At 30.9% G+C, this 14,150-nt stretch overlaps 2 protein-coding genes and 1 pseudogene across 3 annotated transcripts; 1 reads left to right on the forward strand and 2 right to left on the reverse strand.

Moving 5' to 3' along the window:
• Positions 1-3,847: 3,847 nt before the first annotated feature.
• Positions 3,848-9,537, reverse strand: LOC118648515 (annotated as a pseudogene).
• A 71-nt stretch (positions 9,538-9,608) lies between these two features.
• On the forward strand, positions 9,609-11,618 carry LOC118648514. Of its 2 annotated transcripts, none has more exons than XM_036294838.1 (4): positions 9,609-10,004; positions 10,369-10,565; positions 10,767-11,347; positions 11,430-11,618. In XM_036294838.1, the coding sequence occupies exons 1-4, from the start codon at positions 9,871-9,873 to the stop codon at positions 11,466-11,468; spliced, it is 951 nt and encodes a 316-aa protein (XP_036150731.1). In that variant the 5' UTR covers positions 9,609-9,870; the 3' UTR covers positions 11,469-11,618. The 2 variants fall into 2 exon arrangements, with proteins under 2 accessions (XP_036150731.1, XP_036150732.1); XM_036294839.1 differs by lacking the exon at positions 11,430-11,618 and having other exon boundaries at positions 9,611-10,004; positions 10,767-10,873; positions 11,223-11,393.
• A 301-nt stretch (positions 11,619-11,919) lies between these two features.
• On the reverse strand, positions 11,920-14,144 carry LOC118648513. Its single transcript, XM_036294837.1, has 2 exons — positions 13,633-14,144; positions 11,920-13,412 (listed from the first exon to the last, which is right to left on the reverse strand). The coding sequence occupies exon 2, from the start codon at positions 13,022-13,024 to the stop codon at positions 11,948-11,950; it is 1,077 nt and encodes a 358-aa protein (XP_036150730.1). The 5' UTR covers positions 13,025-13,412; positions 13,633-14,144; the 3' UTR covers positions 11,920-11,947.
• Between the last annotated feature and the right edge of the window lie 6 nt (positions 14,145-14,150).

Genomic DNA, 14,150 nt, shown 5'->3' on the forward strand with positions numbered 1-14,150 from the left:
TCGCTCGAAAATCACCCCCTGTACCTTCGCCTCTGTGAACCCTCCTCTATTTCGCGTTGCTCGGGTACTACATTGTTGAACTAGTAAGTATCGCTGGCCAGAACCACGCTCTCCCCCCCCCGCTCTCCCCCCCTTTAAAAGAAAATCAATTAAGAATTTATTTTTTTTGTTATTATGTTAGTATGGTTAAAAATAAATAATTTAAAATCTTACCACGTGTGACCTTATTGGTAGACTGCTTCTCGTTGGCCGGCGAAAATGTGGTCCTAAGCAAAACAGGAACCAGGCGGAAAGATTTCTTCTGCCACGCAACATATTAACACCAGGACGAAAATGCAACTTAAAATGCAACTCGAGTGAAAAACGCGCTCCTCCTTCGCGCCTGCTTGGATTCCTTGTGTCGGGTTCCTCGTAATAAAACATAACATAACAAAACAATTTGCTGACATGTAATTCAAAAACTCTGAAGACCATACTGAACGTAGTCCATCCGGCGCGCCGCACTGTTTTCGTTCCTGTCCACCACCCTACGATCGATACAATCAAGAAAGTAGAAAATAAATAAGGCAGCTTTTTTTTGCTAACAAAACCAAACGGTTAAGGGAAGGGACGGACATCGAGAGAAACCCCCGTACCCGCAAACACGGTGTTTACCAAGGAATGTCTAACAATGACTCCTCGCTTGTAAGTACAGTTCGCGGACGCACAAGACTGGCGGCCGGGACTTGAGACACAACCCATGGGAAAATATTTCTATGAATCATTAATGATTATTTGGCAGGTTTTACTAAAAAAAATCTCGAACTGTTTAGAGTGAAAACTCTTTATAAATATGGACTGGATTTTTAATACCTAGGGTTGGCCTTTTGTTTTTTTTTTTTGGTTGTTTGTTTTTGTTGTTTGTTTTGTTTTTTTGTTTGTTTTTTTGTTTTTGTTTGTTTTTTTTTTTTGTTTTTTTTTTGTTTGGTTTTTTTAACCAACACAACACAAAAGTTTTGTTAGGTTGTTGTGGGAAGTTTGCGCCGTTGGGGTGGGGGTGTGGCGCTTGAAGTTGACAGTTTTCCTTTCTTTCTTTCCTTCAAGACATTCCTCGATATTCGTTGCAGATCAGCACGTATTGATTTACAGAAAGTGTGTGCATAATAATCCACCCTGACCGATAGTCGCTTTTTCATTTCTTGCCACCGTTCCCAAAAAACCTATTCTGTACATATTTATGTATAATATAATTCCACCAACGAGAAAAATAAAATTTGGCCACCAAAAAGAAAATTATACCTGAGGGAATTACTATAATCTGCTAAAGGATTTTAGGCGTACTGTAACAATTCTTTCTTCTGCGTGTTTTTTCAAATTGCAACTGGTATGTTGTTTGTGCTTGGCAGGTGTACTTTATATTTAAATGCAAATCGGAAATGTCATGAATTTTAGAAATGTCCGACAACGCCCTTATTTTTTTTCGTTGCAGAAATCCTTTTTTCTATCTTTCCCCAGCGTCGTCCCCATTTAGTTCCCAACAACGTTTCAACAAATCACCGTGGAATAAGTTTGTGCCTTCGTCCCTTCGGATCTCTTCTTTTCTTTAAATAAGTAGTCGCACAATATGCCAGAAGTTTTTGGATGAGAGCGTGAATTGTGTTGGCAACATCGTAAACTGGAATTCTGCCAAAATCTAAAAAGCGGCATTAAATGCTCAACGCATTTTTTTCTCCCGGATTGATCTGTTTTTCCCCGATCGCCCGAATTTTAAATATTTCCGGGGGTGGGGGCCCTGGTTGCAATAAGCTTCGTGCAAACGTGTTTTTTTTAATTTTTTTACGCCTGTTAAATTATAAAATCCCAAATAAATTTTTTTTTTTTTTTTTGTTTTTATATAATTTTCATTTACAATAAAAATAATAATTTCTTTTGAATCCTTATAATGTAATTGTTTTGTGATAGTAATCAGTTGTTTAGTATCGTTGGTTTTTCAACAAAAAAAAATATCGGGACATTCTTTTTAAATTTATTTTAAAAAATTTAATGATGAAATACAGACTTATTAATATATATAAATAATATTATTTTCAAAATAACCTTTTAATTACCCTTATAATTTAATTTAAAATTTAATAAAAAAATTTAACCTTCAAACCGTTTAAAAAAAAAAAATAAAAAAACAAAACACAAACTAAGTTTTGTTGTTTTATCATTGCAACCTTCTTTAAACTTGAATGAAATTTGATAAAGCCCGCATTTAACTTCTATTTGAAAAAAATTAAAACGGGATTAAATTAACGCGCGGTTTATTACTTATGCAATCCTCTAGTGTATTTAGGTATGTAAGATGAAAATCTCTCACATATTCTGATACTTGGCCTACTACACAGGTCGGTTGTCCAGTAGGCCAATTGGGATTCGTGCCGCGCCTTTGCAAAAACCAGTTTGTGCAACCAAAAGTAGCGGGCAGGGGTCGTTTGCGCCCGCCAGTGCAGCAAGCAACAGCAAACACCCCTGTCGCGGAACGCTGCTGCAGGTCAGTGGACGCCGTCCCCCTCGGCAACTCTCAGCCGTAGATTTTGTTCAAGGCATGGCGAAACGGGGAAGGGGTAGACGGAACAAAACCCAAATCCTTGGGCACCCTGCGTAGGCCACCGTGTTTTACAACAAGGGTGACAATGATATCAACACAAACGCACGAGGGGGGATTTCCTCGAGAACACACGCTATTTATAATCAAAATCCATAAACAACGACAACGGAACAAATTTTAGATATTTACTTTACTTTACTTATTACTTACTTTACTTTTAACTACTCCAAATAAAACAGTGTCCGAGACTGATCTATGCTCCTAGTAATCGGATCATCGTAATGTGGTCGTAAAGATGTATTAATCGAGATTAATTATATTAATTAACATATCTTTTATTGTAAACGCGGACCGGAACCAAGTACCGTAGTTTTTTAAAGTTTTCTCATGTTCTCTAAATGTTTTAAGAGGTACCGTAAAAACTCCTCTGTGTTGATATTATTGATATTTTAATGGAAATTTATATTTCGAAGAAAACATATTGTACAAAGAAATACGTGCATAATACCTTATATATTAAAAAGAATACTATAACAAATTACATTTATATAACGTGTTGGTAGTGCCGTTAAAAATAAAATTAACGGAAATATACATTAGCATAGAAAAAGCATGTGGCGAGAGGTCAGTGTGGTGTTATGCTAAAACCATGCTATTCTCAAGTTACCAATAACTATTCGTCTGCGCTCAATCGAGTATTGGCAACTTGAGAACTCGTTCAAATAAAAAGATATAAAATGTGCAAGTGTACTCTTACGGTTAACGCCGTCGTACCGTATAACATCGCTATTTCTAAAAGCAGTAATACTATCTACAGAGAACTATGGAATAAGCGTGGATCGTAAATAAAGGTTACCGTGGGGTAACATCTCTGATTCTTCCTCTGAAATAACATTTGAGATAAATTATCTTATATGTGACTCAGGAGAGTATCAATATACTACATCTCACTATTAACTAACAGTTAAGATATGGTTGCCAATGGTTGTTAATGCCACAGTGGTTGCTGGCAATTACTCTTGCACAAATTTACAATATTAATTACTAACTTTTACATCTCTCATGGTACAATGTATACTAATATAAATCATGTAAGAATATCCAATCAAATTTCAATACGTCAAGCTGTTCAATAGTTTCACAATTTGTACAATATAGCATTTTCAAGATAATAATTCATACCGAAAGCCTGAAGAGTTTCATAGTTTTATATATATATATATATATATATATATATATATTATATATATATATATATATATATATATACACACACACAATTAATAAACCCAGATCAGGTTTAGCTGATAGAGGAAAATTATTATAGAAACGATCTTCGATACTGTGTAGGAACTTAAAAGCGAGCATGGCAAGCATATGAACATAAGATACGAACCACTAAGGTGTCTACCTTGACCACCAGGGTACATGCAGCGGAATATGCGTCCCAACTCTTCCGCCTGAATACGTCCAGCCGGTGTCAGTTCCCCACCCCATTTCAATATCAAAACGAGAGAGGGTTCCCCTAATCGATCTAAAAAAGAAAAAGTAAAGAAGTATGCGTATTTCTTAATATGCAATTTTTTTTTAATGTCTTAAATATATTATATATATCTACATTGAGAGAAAAATGTTTGTAACTATAATTACATAATAATTATAATTAGAAGCTCCATCTTTATAATTATTACTTCTATAATATTAATAATAATAACCTTAAGAGTTTATAGTTGAATTAACTCTGAAACAATTTTACTATAAATTACGATAATTTGAGATATTAATACAATAAAGATATGGTACAAATAAAATAAATTTATATACAGTAAATTACTGTTATAATAAATATCACTTTTTTAAATTTACTGTTTACGTAGTAACAACAGGGCTGGGAACTAACGAGTTACTTGTAACGAAGTTAATTACAGTTACTTTTTTTGGTAACTAATAACTTAACTTCGTTACTTTTCTCCATCTGTAACTGTAACTTAACGCAGTTATATTTTTTTGGTAACTAATAACTATTTTGATAGTTACTTTAACAGTTACTTTTTTTTAGAACATGCGCTAAAATTTTTAATCAACAACCGGAAAAAGTCGAGTCTACACAAGAGGAATTGTATCAATTCTTAAATCAAATAATTCCAGTATTAATATGCTAAATAATTATACTGCAATTAAGAAACTTTTTATTAAATATAACACCGGCATTCCACAGTTCTGCATCTGTGGAATATATGTTTAGTATCGGTGGCTCTATAATGACGCCACAAAGAGGTTTTTTACGATGATATATATTTGAATATCAAATTCTATAAAATTAAATTCTATAAAAATTTGTAAAAAAAAATATGAATCAATGTATGACAGCCAATGTATCGTTATATTTCATTTAACTCTGATAACAGTAATATACGATTTAGAGTTTTACCTTTACAAAGTTCTCATTTAGTGTATATAAAATAACTTGTTAAAGCACATAATTAAGCACATAATATACAACAGTTAGTAAAGCATAAAATGTAAGATTCTTATTTCTTATATTTAAAATGTACAATTATTAAGAAAAAAGTAACGACTCGTTATTTTTTTAGTAACTGTAACGAGTTATTTTTCAAAATCGATAACTTGTAACTGTAATTAGTTACCTTTTCAATAAAAAAACTGTAACTGTAACTAGTTACTTTTACAAAGTAACTTTCTCAACCCTGAGTAACAATAATTATAATTTGCATAATTAAAATAACTATATATTATAATTAAATTATGGTAATTGTAACTGTTTTTCTCAATGTATATAAGATATATTGCTACATAGATAAAATAGTAAAAAGCAAACGAAGCATACTAAGATCACTACCGTCGTCGGAAGAACTCCCCCGCGGCCGTCCTCGCGGTTGATATTTTAATTGGACTTTACGATTTATGCCAGAGAAATGTCCATACCTGCAGTATAGAATTGATAATTATTTTAAATTTATTATTATAAATTTATCGCAATTAACTCAGCTGTAGTATTCGTGCAATATGTGATTAATTTAATACATTAAAATATTGCACTATTTTTTGCTCATTGCAACGCACATTTCTAAAACACTCTTAAGTTGTTCCAGTTTCCCTTGTTTTTCTTCCAACTCGGGTCCCGCCGCACGATGCTGTATTTCCGTTAGTAGACTACGCGCTGTATCAAGAATCTCTTGCAACTGTTTAGGACGCTTTAGTTTCACATGACCATGCTTGTAACCATCGTACTTTGCAAATATCTCAAAAAATCTGCGAAAAACATTATATATATTTTAATTTGCAGTGTTCTTGGATAAAAGAAAATATATAATATCTTGTTTACTTACTTGGGATGACGTACTTCTACTTTCATCTTCTGTTTTGGGGTTCTATCGCCATGTCTAATAACTGCTACAACGCAGCGCAATTCCATCCTAGATAAACAAGTTGAAATTCAATAGTTGTAAAAAATACTTCAGTATTGTATTAAGAATATAATATAGTTAAAATTGTCACTTGCGGATAGACTAACATTTTGCCGAACGTAGTTGGCACAATAGGAGGATCATCCAATTGAAAGGGAACACTCCACGGAATGTGTAATGTGGGTGCCAGTTCCCTGAGTATCATATTCCCTAAAATCTTAGCACAGTCATCATAATACTGTTTGAGTTCTTTACAAAACTAATCATTCACATCGCACACGAATGACTGACCGTTTGCTCTGTAATCAAAACCATGTTCGCCGGTATTATACTTGACTTTCAGCTATTTATATAAGACCGCGACACATTAATGCCCGTGTCAATATCTTGTTTTCCGACTGAAGTCAGTTTAGCGTGTTACAATAGAAAATCAAAGCTATTGAATGTAACGCGATATACGCTCTTAAAATAACATTGATAACCACGTCGGCAATTGTATTTACATTGGCATGTAATGTACTACGTCTCAAGTAATGTTCTACAAAGCCATTCAAAAGAGATTTTTTGTAAGAAATGCTTCTTTTTTTCAATGGACACGACAATAACACTGTTCATAATAAGATTACTGAAAAAGTAGATTTAATTTCTTATAACTGTACGGATTGCGTTGTACGAGTACGTACAATTACGATACCTTAGTAAATCAAAGCCACACACCGTTTGCTTGAAGGCCAAAACATACTTTTCTACTTATAAGTTTTTCGGCATTGTTCAATATCACCGGATAACGAATTTCCTTGCCCTCCGAATCTCTTTCGACTTTGCCGTCGAGAGCAGGACTCTTCCTTGCCTCGGCGTGAGCGTAATCAGGTCCCACGTATAGACTTTAACGTCAGTGCATCAGTAGGCATAAAATCTTCATAGATATAAGAACCACTCTTGCGAACGCGAGATTCTGGAGAATATACGCTCTACTGCGACTACCTATCTGTGTAACAAATAAATATTTATTTTTAATTTGTTTTTTTATTTAGGAAAAACATTTATTTCCTAAATTTATACAAAGACTCATACTAATTTCAAGAAAGAAAATATATATACTTTTCTAAATAATCTTTGACTCCCTCCGCCAGCAGAAGTGGGATAGTAAATATAGATATTATGATCTTCAGCGGGATACTGGTTTTTCTACAAATGGCTTATTGAATGTAATACCGTTCACTTCCACGTGATCTTCCGACTCCACCAATTCATGCTCTAAAATGCAGTTTATATGTCTTTATATGTCAAGATTAAAGATATAAATAACACATGAATGTTTTCGTAATTAAGTAAGTTATAGTTATTTGATCTCAAAATCGCGATGAGCTAAATACTTACGATGCATTTTTGAATAATGCAAATAACTTTTATAACTCACGTTCGGATCTGGCGAATCTCTATCGAGAACGGCATACCGTGGAATTTCGATACCTTCGTTCTCTAGTATAGCATAAACTCTTCTCCGGTCCTACGTTAATTTGTATTAATACATAGCTATATATGTAATAAAAAAATTAATATTTTGTAATGTTAAAGACTTATATACCTGAATATCATACTGCATCGGAAGATGATTAATGATGAACGGTTTACGTAAATTTGCATAGTTTATAGCTTTATCAAGGGGAAAGCCTTTACTGTGGAAACTTATCAAACAGTCGACTACAGGCCAATTTTCTACAGGTTCCTGTAAAGGAATAAATGCAGAAAAAAATTTATAAATTTTATAATATAAAAAAATAGAGCATATTTTCATAATATAAGTATTACCTTTAATATAACTTCTTCTGGAAAAACAATAATTTTTATATACTCGAATTCCTCGAGTCTCGTCAAAATCTCTTTCATCGGTTTACTCTGTGATTTCTTCGCCATCGCGCATATCCCAACCAGAACTTGCTTTCCCTCTCCTTCCACATCACTCCCACCCATATAAGCATCATCTTGGGTACCTTCTGATAATTCGGGCTAGAAAATAAAATAAACGATAAGCAACAGCTCTATTCAAAAGAGTATATCGTGTACACAGGTCATATCTTAGCCAGCAATACTAATAAATAGAAAATAATTAATAAACACTGAATAAAATTTGAACATGTATAATACAAAATTAAATTCACTACCCACACACATTTTTCTTTTGAAAAATCAGTGATAAAGTGGAAGAATGGTTAACACAGCCTGATTTTTATACGATTTAATTTCTTAAAAATAATGTGACTTCTAAATTCGGCTATATAACAAGCAGTGATGAAGATCGTAAAATCTTCAAGCTAAATAGTGCTCACCCAGTATGCCTTTAGGCAGGATAGAAATCTAGGCTTGTCGTCAGCAGGACAATTTTCATCGCGAACTCTTGTAAGATTACTCATTATACTCTTTAGTTTGATCTTTTGATAAGTAAGTTTACGTCGATCACATATGTTATCGCCTACATAGAAAGGTAATACGTATCAAGCAACAAAGCGTGAAATATGTGGAATTGAAAAATGAAAAGTCACGTTATTTTTAAAATTCAGATGAGTTTTTTATTTATCTTTAAATGTTGATATTTATTCACCATTATTCTTTTTTAATCATTCCATTTTACCATTACTATTTCACTACGATATAGAATCAATAAGAAATGCAATGCCAGTCATGCAGTAACAAGCAAAACCAATGTATGAATGTTTGTTAATCACTGCAATAAAATGTTTAGAGTTAAGATTTGTGAAATTAATGTGGCGAAAACAAAGATTAGCTGTAGAAATATAATAGAATCTATCTTTATTTCCTATTATTTATAACAATTCAAGTAAACGACTAGAAAAAGTATTTGCAATAACAAATTTTATATGATTAGTTTATCACTTATCAGAAAAACTATGTTTGATTGGAAAATATAAATCTTTTTATCGTTATATATAAATATTTAATTTCTTTTTGATAATTAATTGCAACTACGATAACCACGAAATATATAAAATACAAGTATGTACACAATACTTGATAATAAATAACGTATCTTTAATCGCATTCTAATTACAGTATCATAATATGTATTTTGTTAACCTCATGCATACACACACACACACGCACACACAATTTTACCTTGGAAATAAAAATCATTATTACGTGTCTTCAAGAATTAATAATTCCATATATTCTGTTGTATCTTCTTTTGATAATAAGCAATGATTGAAGTGATGGTGTTCCGGTATCAATCACTCAAAAAGTACGATTACATTTAAGATATCAAGATATAAAAAGATAAAGGAAGAATTATCAGTTCTATTCTCAATTCACCGTCGAACATTATCGTTGTAACTTAGAATTCAGATATAATCTCAGCAATATGTTCATACACCTTCAAAACGATATAAAGATATAACATATGTTAAATTGTCAATCAATTTAAATTTTAATAATGCCTATTTTTTGCCTCAATTGTGTTTCGTACACTGTTAAAGTAACGCATACCATCTGAATCAAACTAGAACTCGCAGGCAGTTACCATAATGTTATCAGGCACAGTTAGAAGCAATAGAGTCATTCACAAAAAAATTAAAAATTATGTATGTTTTTTTTTTATTAAGTGTAAGTAATATCAATGTCGATTACACTTTAAAAAGTAATATTTCATACGTATTTATCAATCAGTAATTAATTAAAAGTCATTAAAAATTCGAAAAATGTCACGTGCCTTCAAACGTGATATGATTGGTCGAAGATAATGTGACGTCACGATATATGACATAAGTCACATTGTTTTAGGTGGCTGCATGCAAACACGTTATGTAACTAATTATTTTTATTACATACATTGTTTCTTTAATTGGCATTTCGATGAAGCGATCTGAGGGCTTCGTGCAAGCAAAATCGGACAATTTACCAAAAATGACAGTGGTAATGTTGTCCGATTTTTTTACTCAAAGTGAGTGTTTCAACATCGCAGAGACTACAGGTGTTAAAGCTGAAAGGTAGGTATTTTTTCCATTTAAAAAATATATATATATGTAATTATATTTACAATGTTAATATCCATAATATAAGCATATTAAATAAAATAGACAAAATAGGTTATGTTTGTATTATATTCTCAATTTAAAGATATGTAAATAGTTATGCTTATATAAAGTATTTTTTAGTATATTATGTTTCATATACATATTAATGAAACAACATTATGTGTACAATATATATTAAATAATAAATTAATTAAGTAATTTTAAAAGTCATTAATACACTAAATCTTTAGCATGTAATAATAAAATATGATAAAATATTTAATGTAATGATTAAAATAATGTCAAAAAGCATAAATTAATATAATTTTTTTACTAGATCTAAACGTGAAGAATATGGAGATAATGCCATTGGATATGTTGAGCTGAAACGAGAAGGCTCAATATGCACTGTTCGAGGAAAAATATGTCCAGAGCATAAAATTCGAAGTAAACCTTATACAGTTTTTCTTAAGATAGATGAAGAGACTGAAGAAATTAAAGAAGCTGTTTGTCATGATTGTGCCGCTTCTGCGGGTAAAAAATAGAATTTGTTATTTTAATAAAAAAAAGCATATATATCTTTTTATATAAAGAAATTAAAAATGTTTTTATTATATGTACATATGTACATAAGTTTAAGATATTTTCTATTAAGACATTTTTGGTTAAATTATTAATATGGAAAAAAAAATTAATTGATTAGACATAACAAAAGTAATTAGAGACATATTTCAGGTGGTTGTAAGCATGCTATTGCTTTTATGATGTGGGTTCATAGGAGAAGTGAAGAACCAGAACCAACAGCAACAATATGCTATTGGAAAAAATCTAGATTAGCTCAAGTAGGAATTAATATAAAGTGTATTACAACAACAAAAATGAAAAAGCCACAAATGAAATATAATTTTGAAAACGCTGATAATTTTTTTGATAAAATCTTGCATGAAATGCAGATTTTGCAGTTCACTAGTCAGATATCTAGACATTTAATTTCTTTAGAAATATGTAATAATTTATCACTGCATCAGTTATTAATACAATTTGCTAAAACTCAAGGAACAAGTGCAGATGACTTTTTGGCCTTTTCTAAACAATTAATGTCTATCAAACAGTGTATTGAAGTAGCTCAAGAAACAAAATTACAATCTAAATCTAAACTATGGATGGAAATGAGATACGGTCGTATTACAGCATCCAGAATTTATGAAGTTGCTCATTGTAAAACTGAACGAGGCACATTAGTTGAACAAATAATTGGAGCAGCTAAAATTATAGAGACTGAAGCAATGAAAAGAGGAAAAGATTTAGAGAAAAAGGTTTTAAATATTTTGCAACAGAAAATACAAGTAAAGTTGAAAGAAAGTGGTTTATTATTAAATCCTGAATTTCCTGTAATAGGTGCCTCTCCTGATGGCATTGGTCCTGATTTTGTCGTAGAAATAAAATGTCCTACAACATCAAAAGCCGAATTGAAATATATTACAGCAGAACAGAAAATATGTAATAGATATTTGGCTCAAATACAACTTCAAATGTTTATGTCCAAAATGAAGAAAGGATATTTTTGTATGGCTAGACATAATTTCGAAACAAGTAATGATGTTTATAATATTACAAGTAATATATGATGAAAAACTTATAATGAATTTAATACAAAAAAGTATGGAGTTTTGGAAAAAAAATGTTTTTCCCATTCTTTATAATGTCGTTTGTTAAAAAATTATATAATAAACAAAAAGATAAATTAATATAAGGTAACATGTATATTATGTGTCAAAATTTTATTTAGTTTTATTTGTGTTTAATACAATATAGGTTATTTGTTATAAGATTATACATGTATTAATACTTTAATATGTAATACAAAAAATACAATCTTTTAGCAAAATTCTTTGACAAAATTTTTTAATATTTTTTTATTGTGCAATTATGGGCGTTTGCAAATTTATTAAAGCTGCTACAATTAATACAATTTCATCAATAATGTCCAACGTTTGATAAGGAATTCCTGCATGAGGCGTAAGAAACTCGAAATCTCTCAATCTTCCAATCACTCGTTCTATATGAATTCGTAAACTTGCTATACGTCTTGTTTCTATAACTTCAGATTTTGTTAGATTTGTGTTACTTGAAACACTAGATGGCCTGATAAGTGTGCATCCTTTTTTCTGTAATAGACATTCTATATGTTTAAAGCCCCGATCTGCCATAATTTTACAGTTAGGTGGAAGTACATTTAAATATTGGCTTTTTTCGACTATTGTAGCATCTGTAGTTCTTCCTCCGAAACCTTCTGATATAAAGTTAATCGTTCCATCAGGTGTAGCTGAGATTAAATACTTGATTGTATTACATTTTTTATATTCGGACCATGTGAGTGCTTGATATAATGGATTACTTGGTTTTTGAATTTCAATTTCAAAACAATCAATTATTGACTGTACATTGTTGTATCTTGCACGAAAAGGAAGAGGTAAAGATGCTTTTATACTTTTTTGAGAAGGCCAAAATATAAACTTTTTCAAATAATGTGCCAAAATAGGGATGGTTTTTCTGAAAATAGTATTTGCATTGCTAGGACTTTTTCCATATTCGTCACCCAAAATTATAAAAGAATGATTAAGTTTAATTTTTTCTAAAGTTAAATAAATATCATCCAACTTTATATCAGCTTCATCTGCAAGCAATTTTAAAATAAATAATGCATTATTTTGCATACCAATATATACCTTAGGCTTATTCAAAATACGTGATTTTCGCATTGTTAATGTTTGTTCTTGTATATCTTTTTTGCTTTGTTTTAAAGCTTCTTCACTTATCTCATCAGAATAAGGTAAATATTCGTCACAATCTTCCAGTGTATCATTTAAATCTTTTGTAGTACTTGCAGTTATACTTGTTGATGTTGAAGATTTTAAATTATCTTGTAGTTTATTGCTTTTAATAGGAGAACAAGCTGCATCTTTTACTTCTCGCGTTGTAGATGTGGGCATAATATTACAATACGTATGAACACTGCGATAAAGAGGTCTCCTAGATACTTGAATGCCTTTATGTTTTACTATAGATTCTGTTTCTTTTAAATTCAATGTGTCATTTAATATTAAATTGTTAAATTCAGTTGTTGGAAAAATCAATGTCTGTTGAATTATTTTGAGATTCTTGAGAAACAGATCTTTTATCAATTTCTTCTTTATTTAATTCCTGTAAAATACATTGTTGTCTGAGCTTTTTAACTGCTGATCTTACTGGTGTCGAAGATGATGCTCGTTTTCTATCTGTCTGACAATCAAAAAATCGAGGAAGTACTCCTTTTTTAAGGAGTATTGCTGCATTTTGATCGAGTTTAACTCGCATATAATTTTCTAAATCTTGTTGCAACTGAAACAATTAATATTAAATTAATGTTATTTAATTTTGTATAAAAAATAATGTAAACATATATATTACATAAACTCTGTAAATTTTGCCATAAATTTAAATATTTATAAATCATATTTTAGGTTAGCTTAGGTTAGGTAATGTTATTTATGTAAAAATAAAACTACAGAAATTAAATTAATACTTAAAAGATCCATTATATAATAATTATAATACTTACATCAAAATGATCTTCGCAACAATAAAAAGGCGCAATCAATGATGTTTTATTGGGATCACGTCGAACTTGTATTATCCATTTTTTTCGCATTTTCCCTTTTGGGACACACACGAATATTTTACAAGGATTTTTTATTGTCGTACTTAAACATCCTGGCACAAAACAGTACTTATAAATACCTTTTCGTTTTATTGTACTTTCTGTCATTACAACTGTTTATGTTAAACTATGGCTACATTCGCGGAGCATGCTACCAACGTTATCGCGTTATTTTATTCCTGTTTTACGTCTAATGTGGTCTAATGACTGATACAGAATGACAGAATAATGCTAGTAGTGAGCTCCCTGAACGCATCCTATATACATCATGTATAGTGACGTCATGAACCAATGGCGGGCATTCTGGCGCTTTTCAAACTCTTCTTATTTTTAAGTTCATTTTGCATTGTCATAATAATTCTATTACAAATATTTATATTTTTTATAATATTCTTAGAACTTATAATGTTATTTAAAAT

This window comes from Monomorium pharaonis, unplaced genomic scaffold (assembly GCF_013373865.1).
Source record: "Monomorium pharaonis isolate MP-MQ-018 unplaced genomic scaffold, ASM1337386v2 scaffold_482, whole genome shotgun sequence".
Lineage (NCBI taxonomy): Eukaryota > Metazoa > Arthropoda > Insecta > Hymenoptera > Formicidae > Monomorium > Monomorium pharaonis.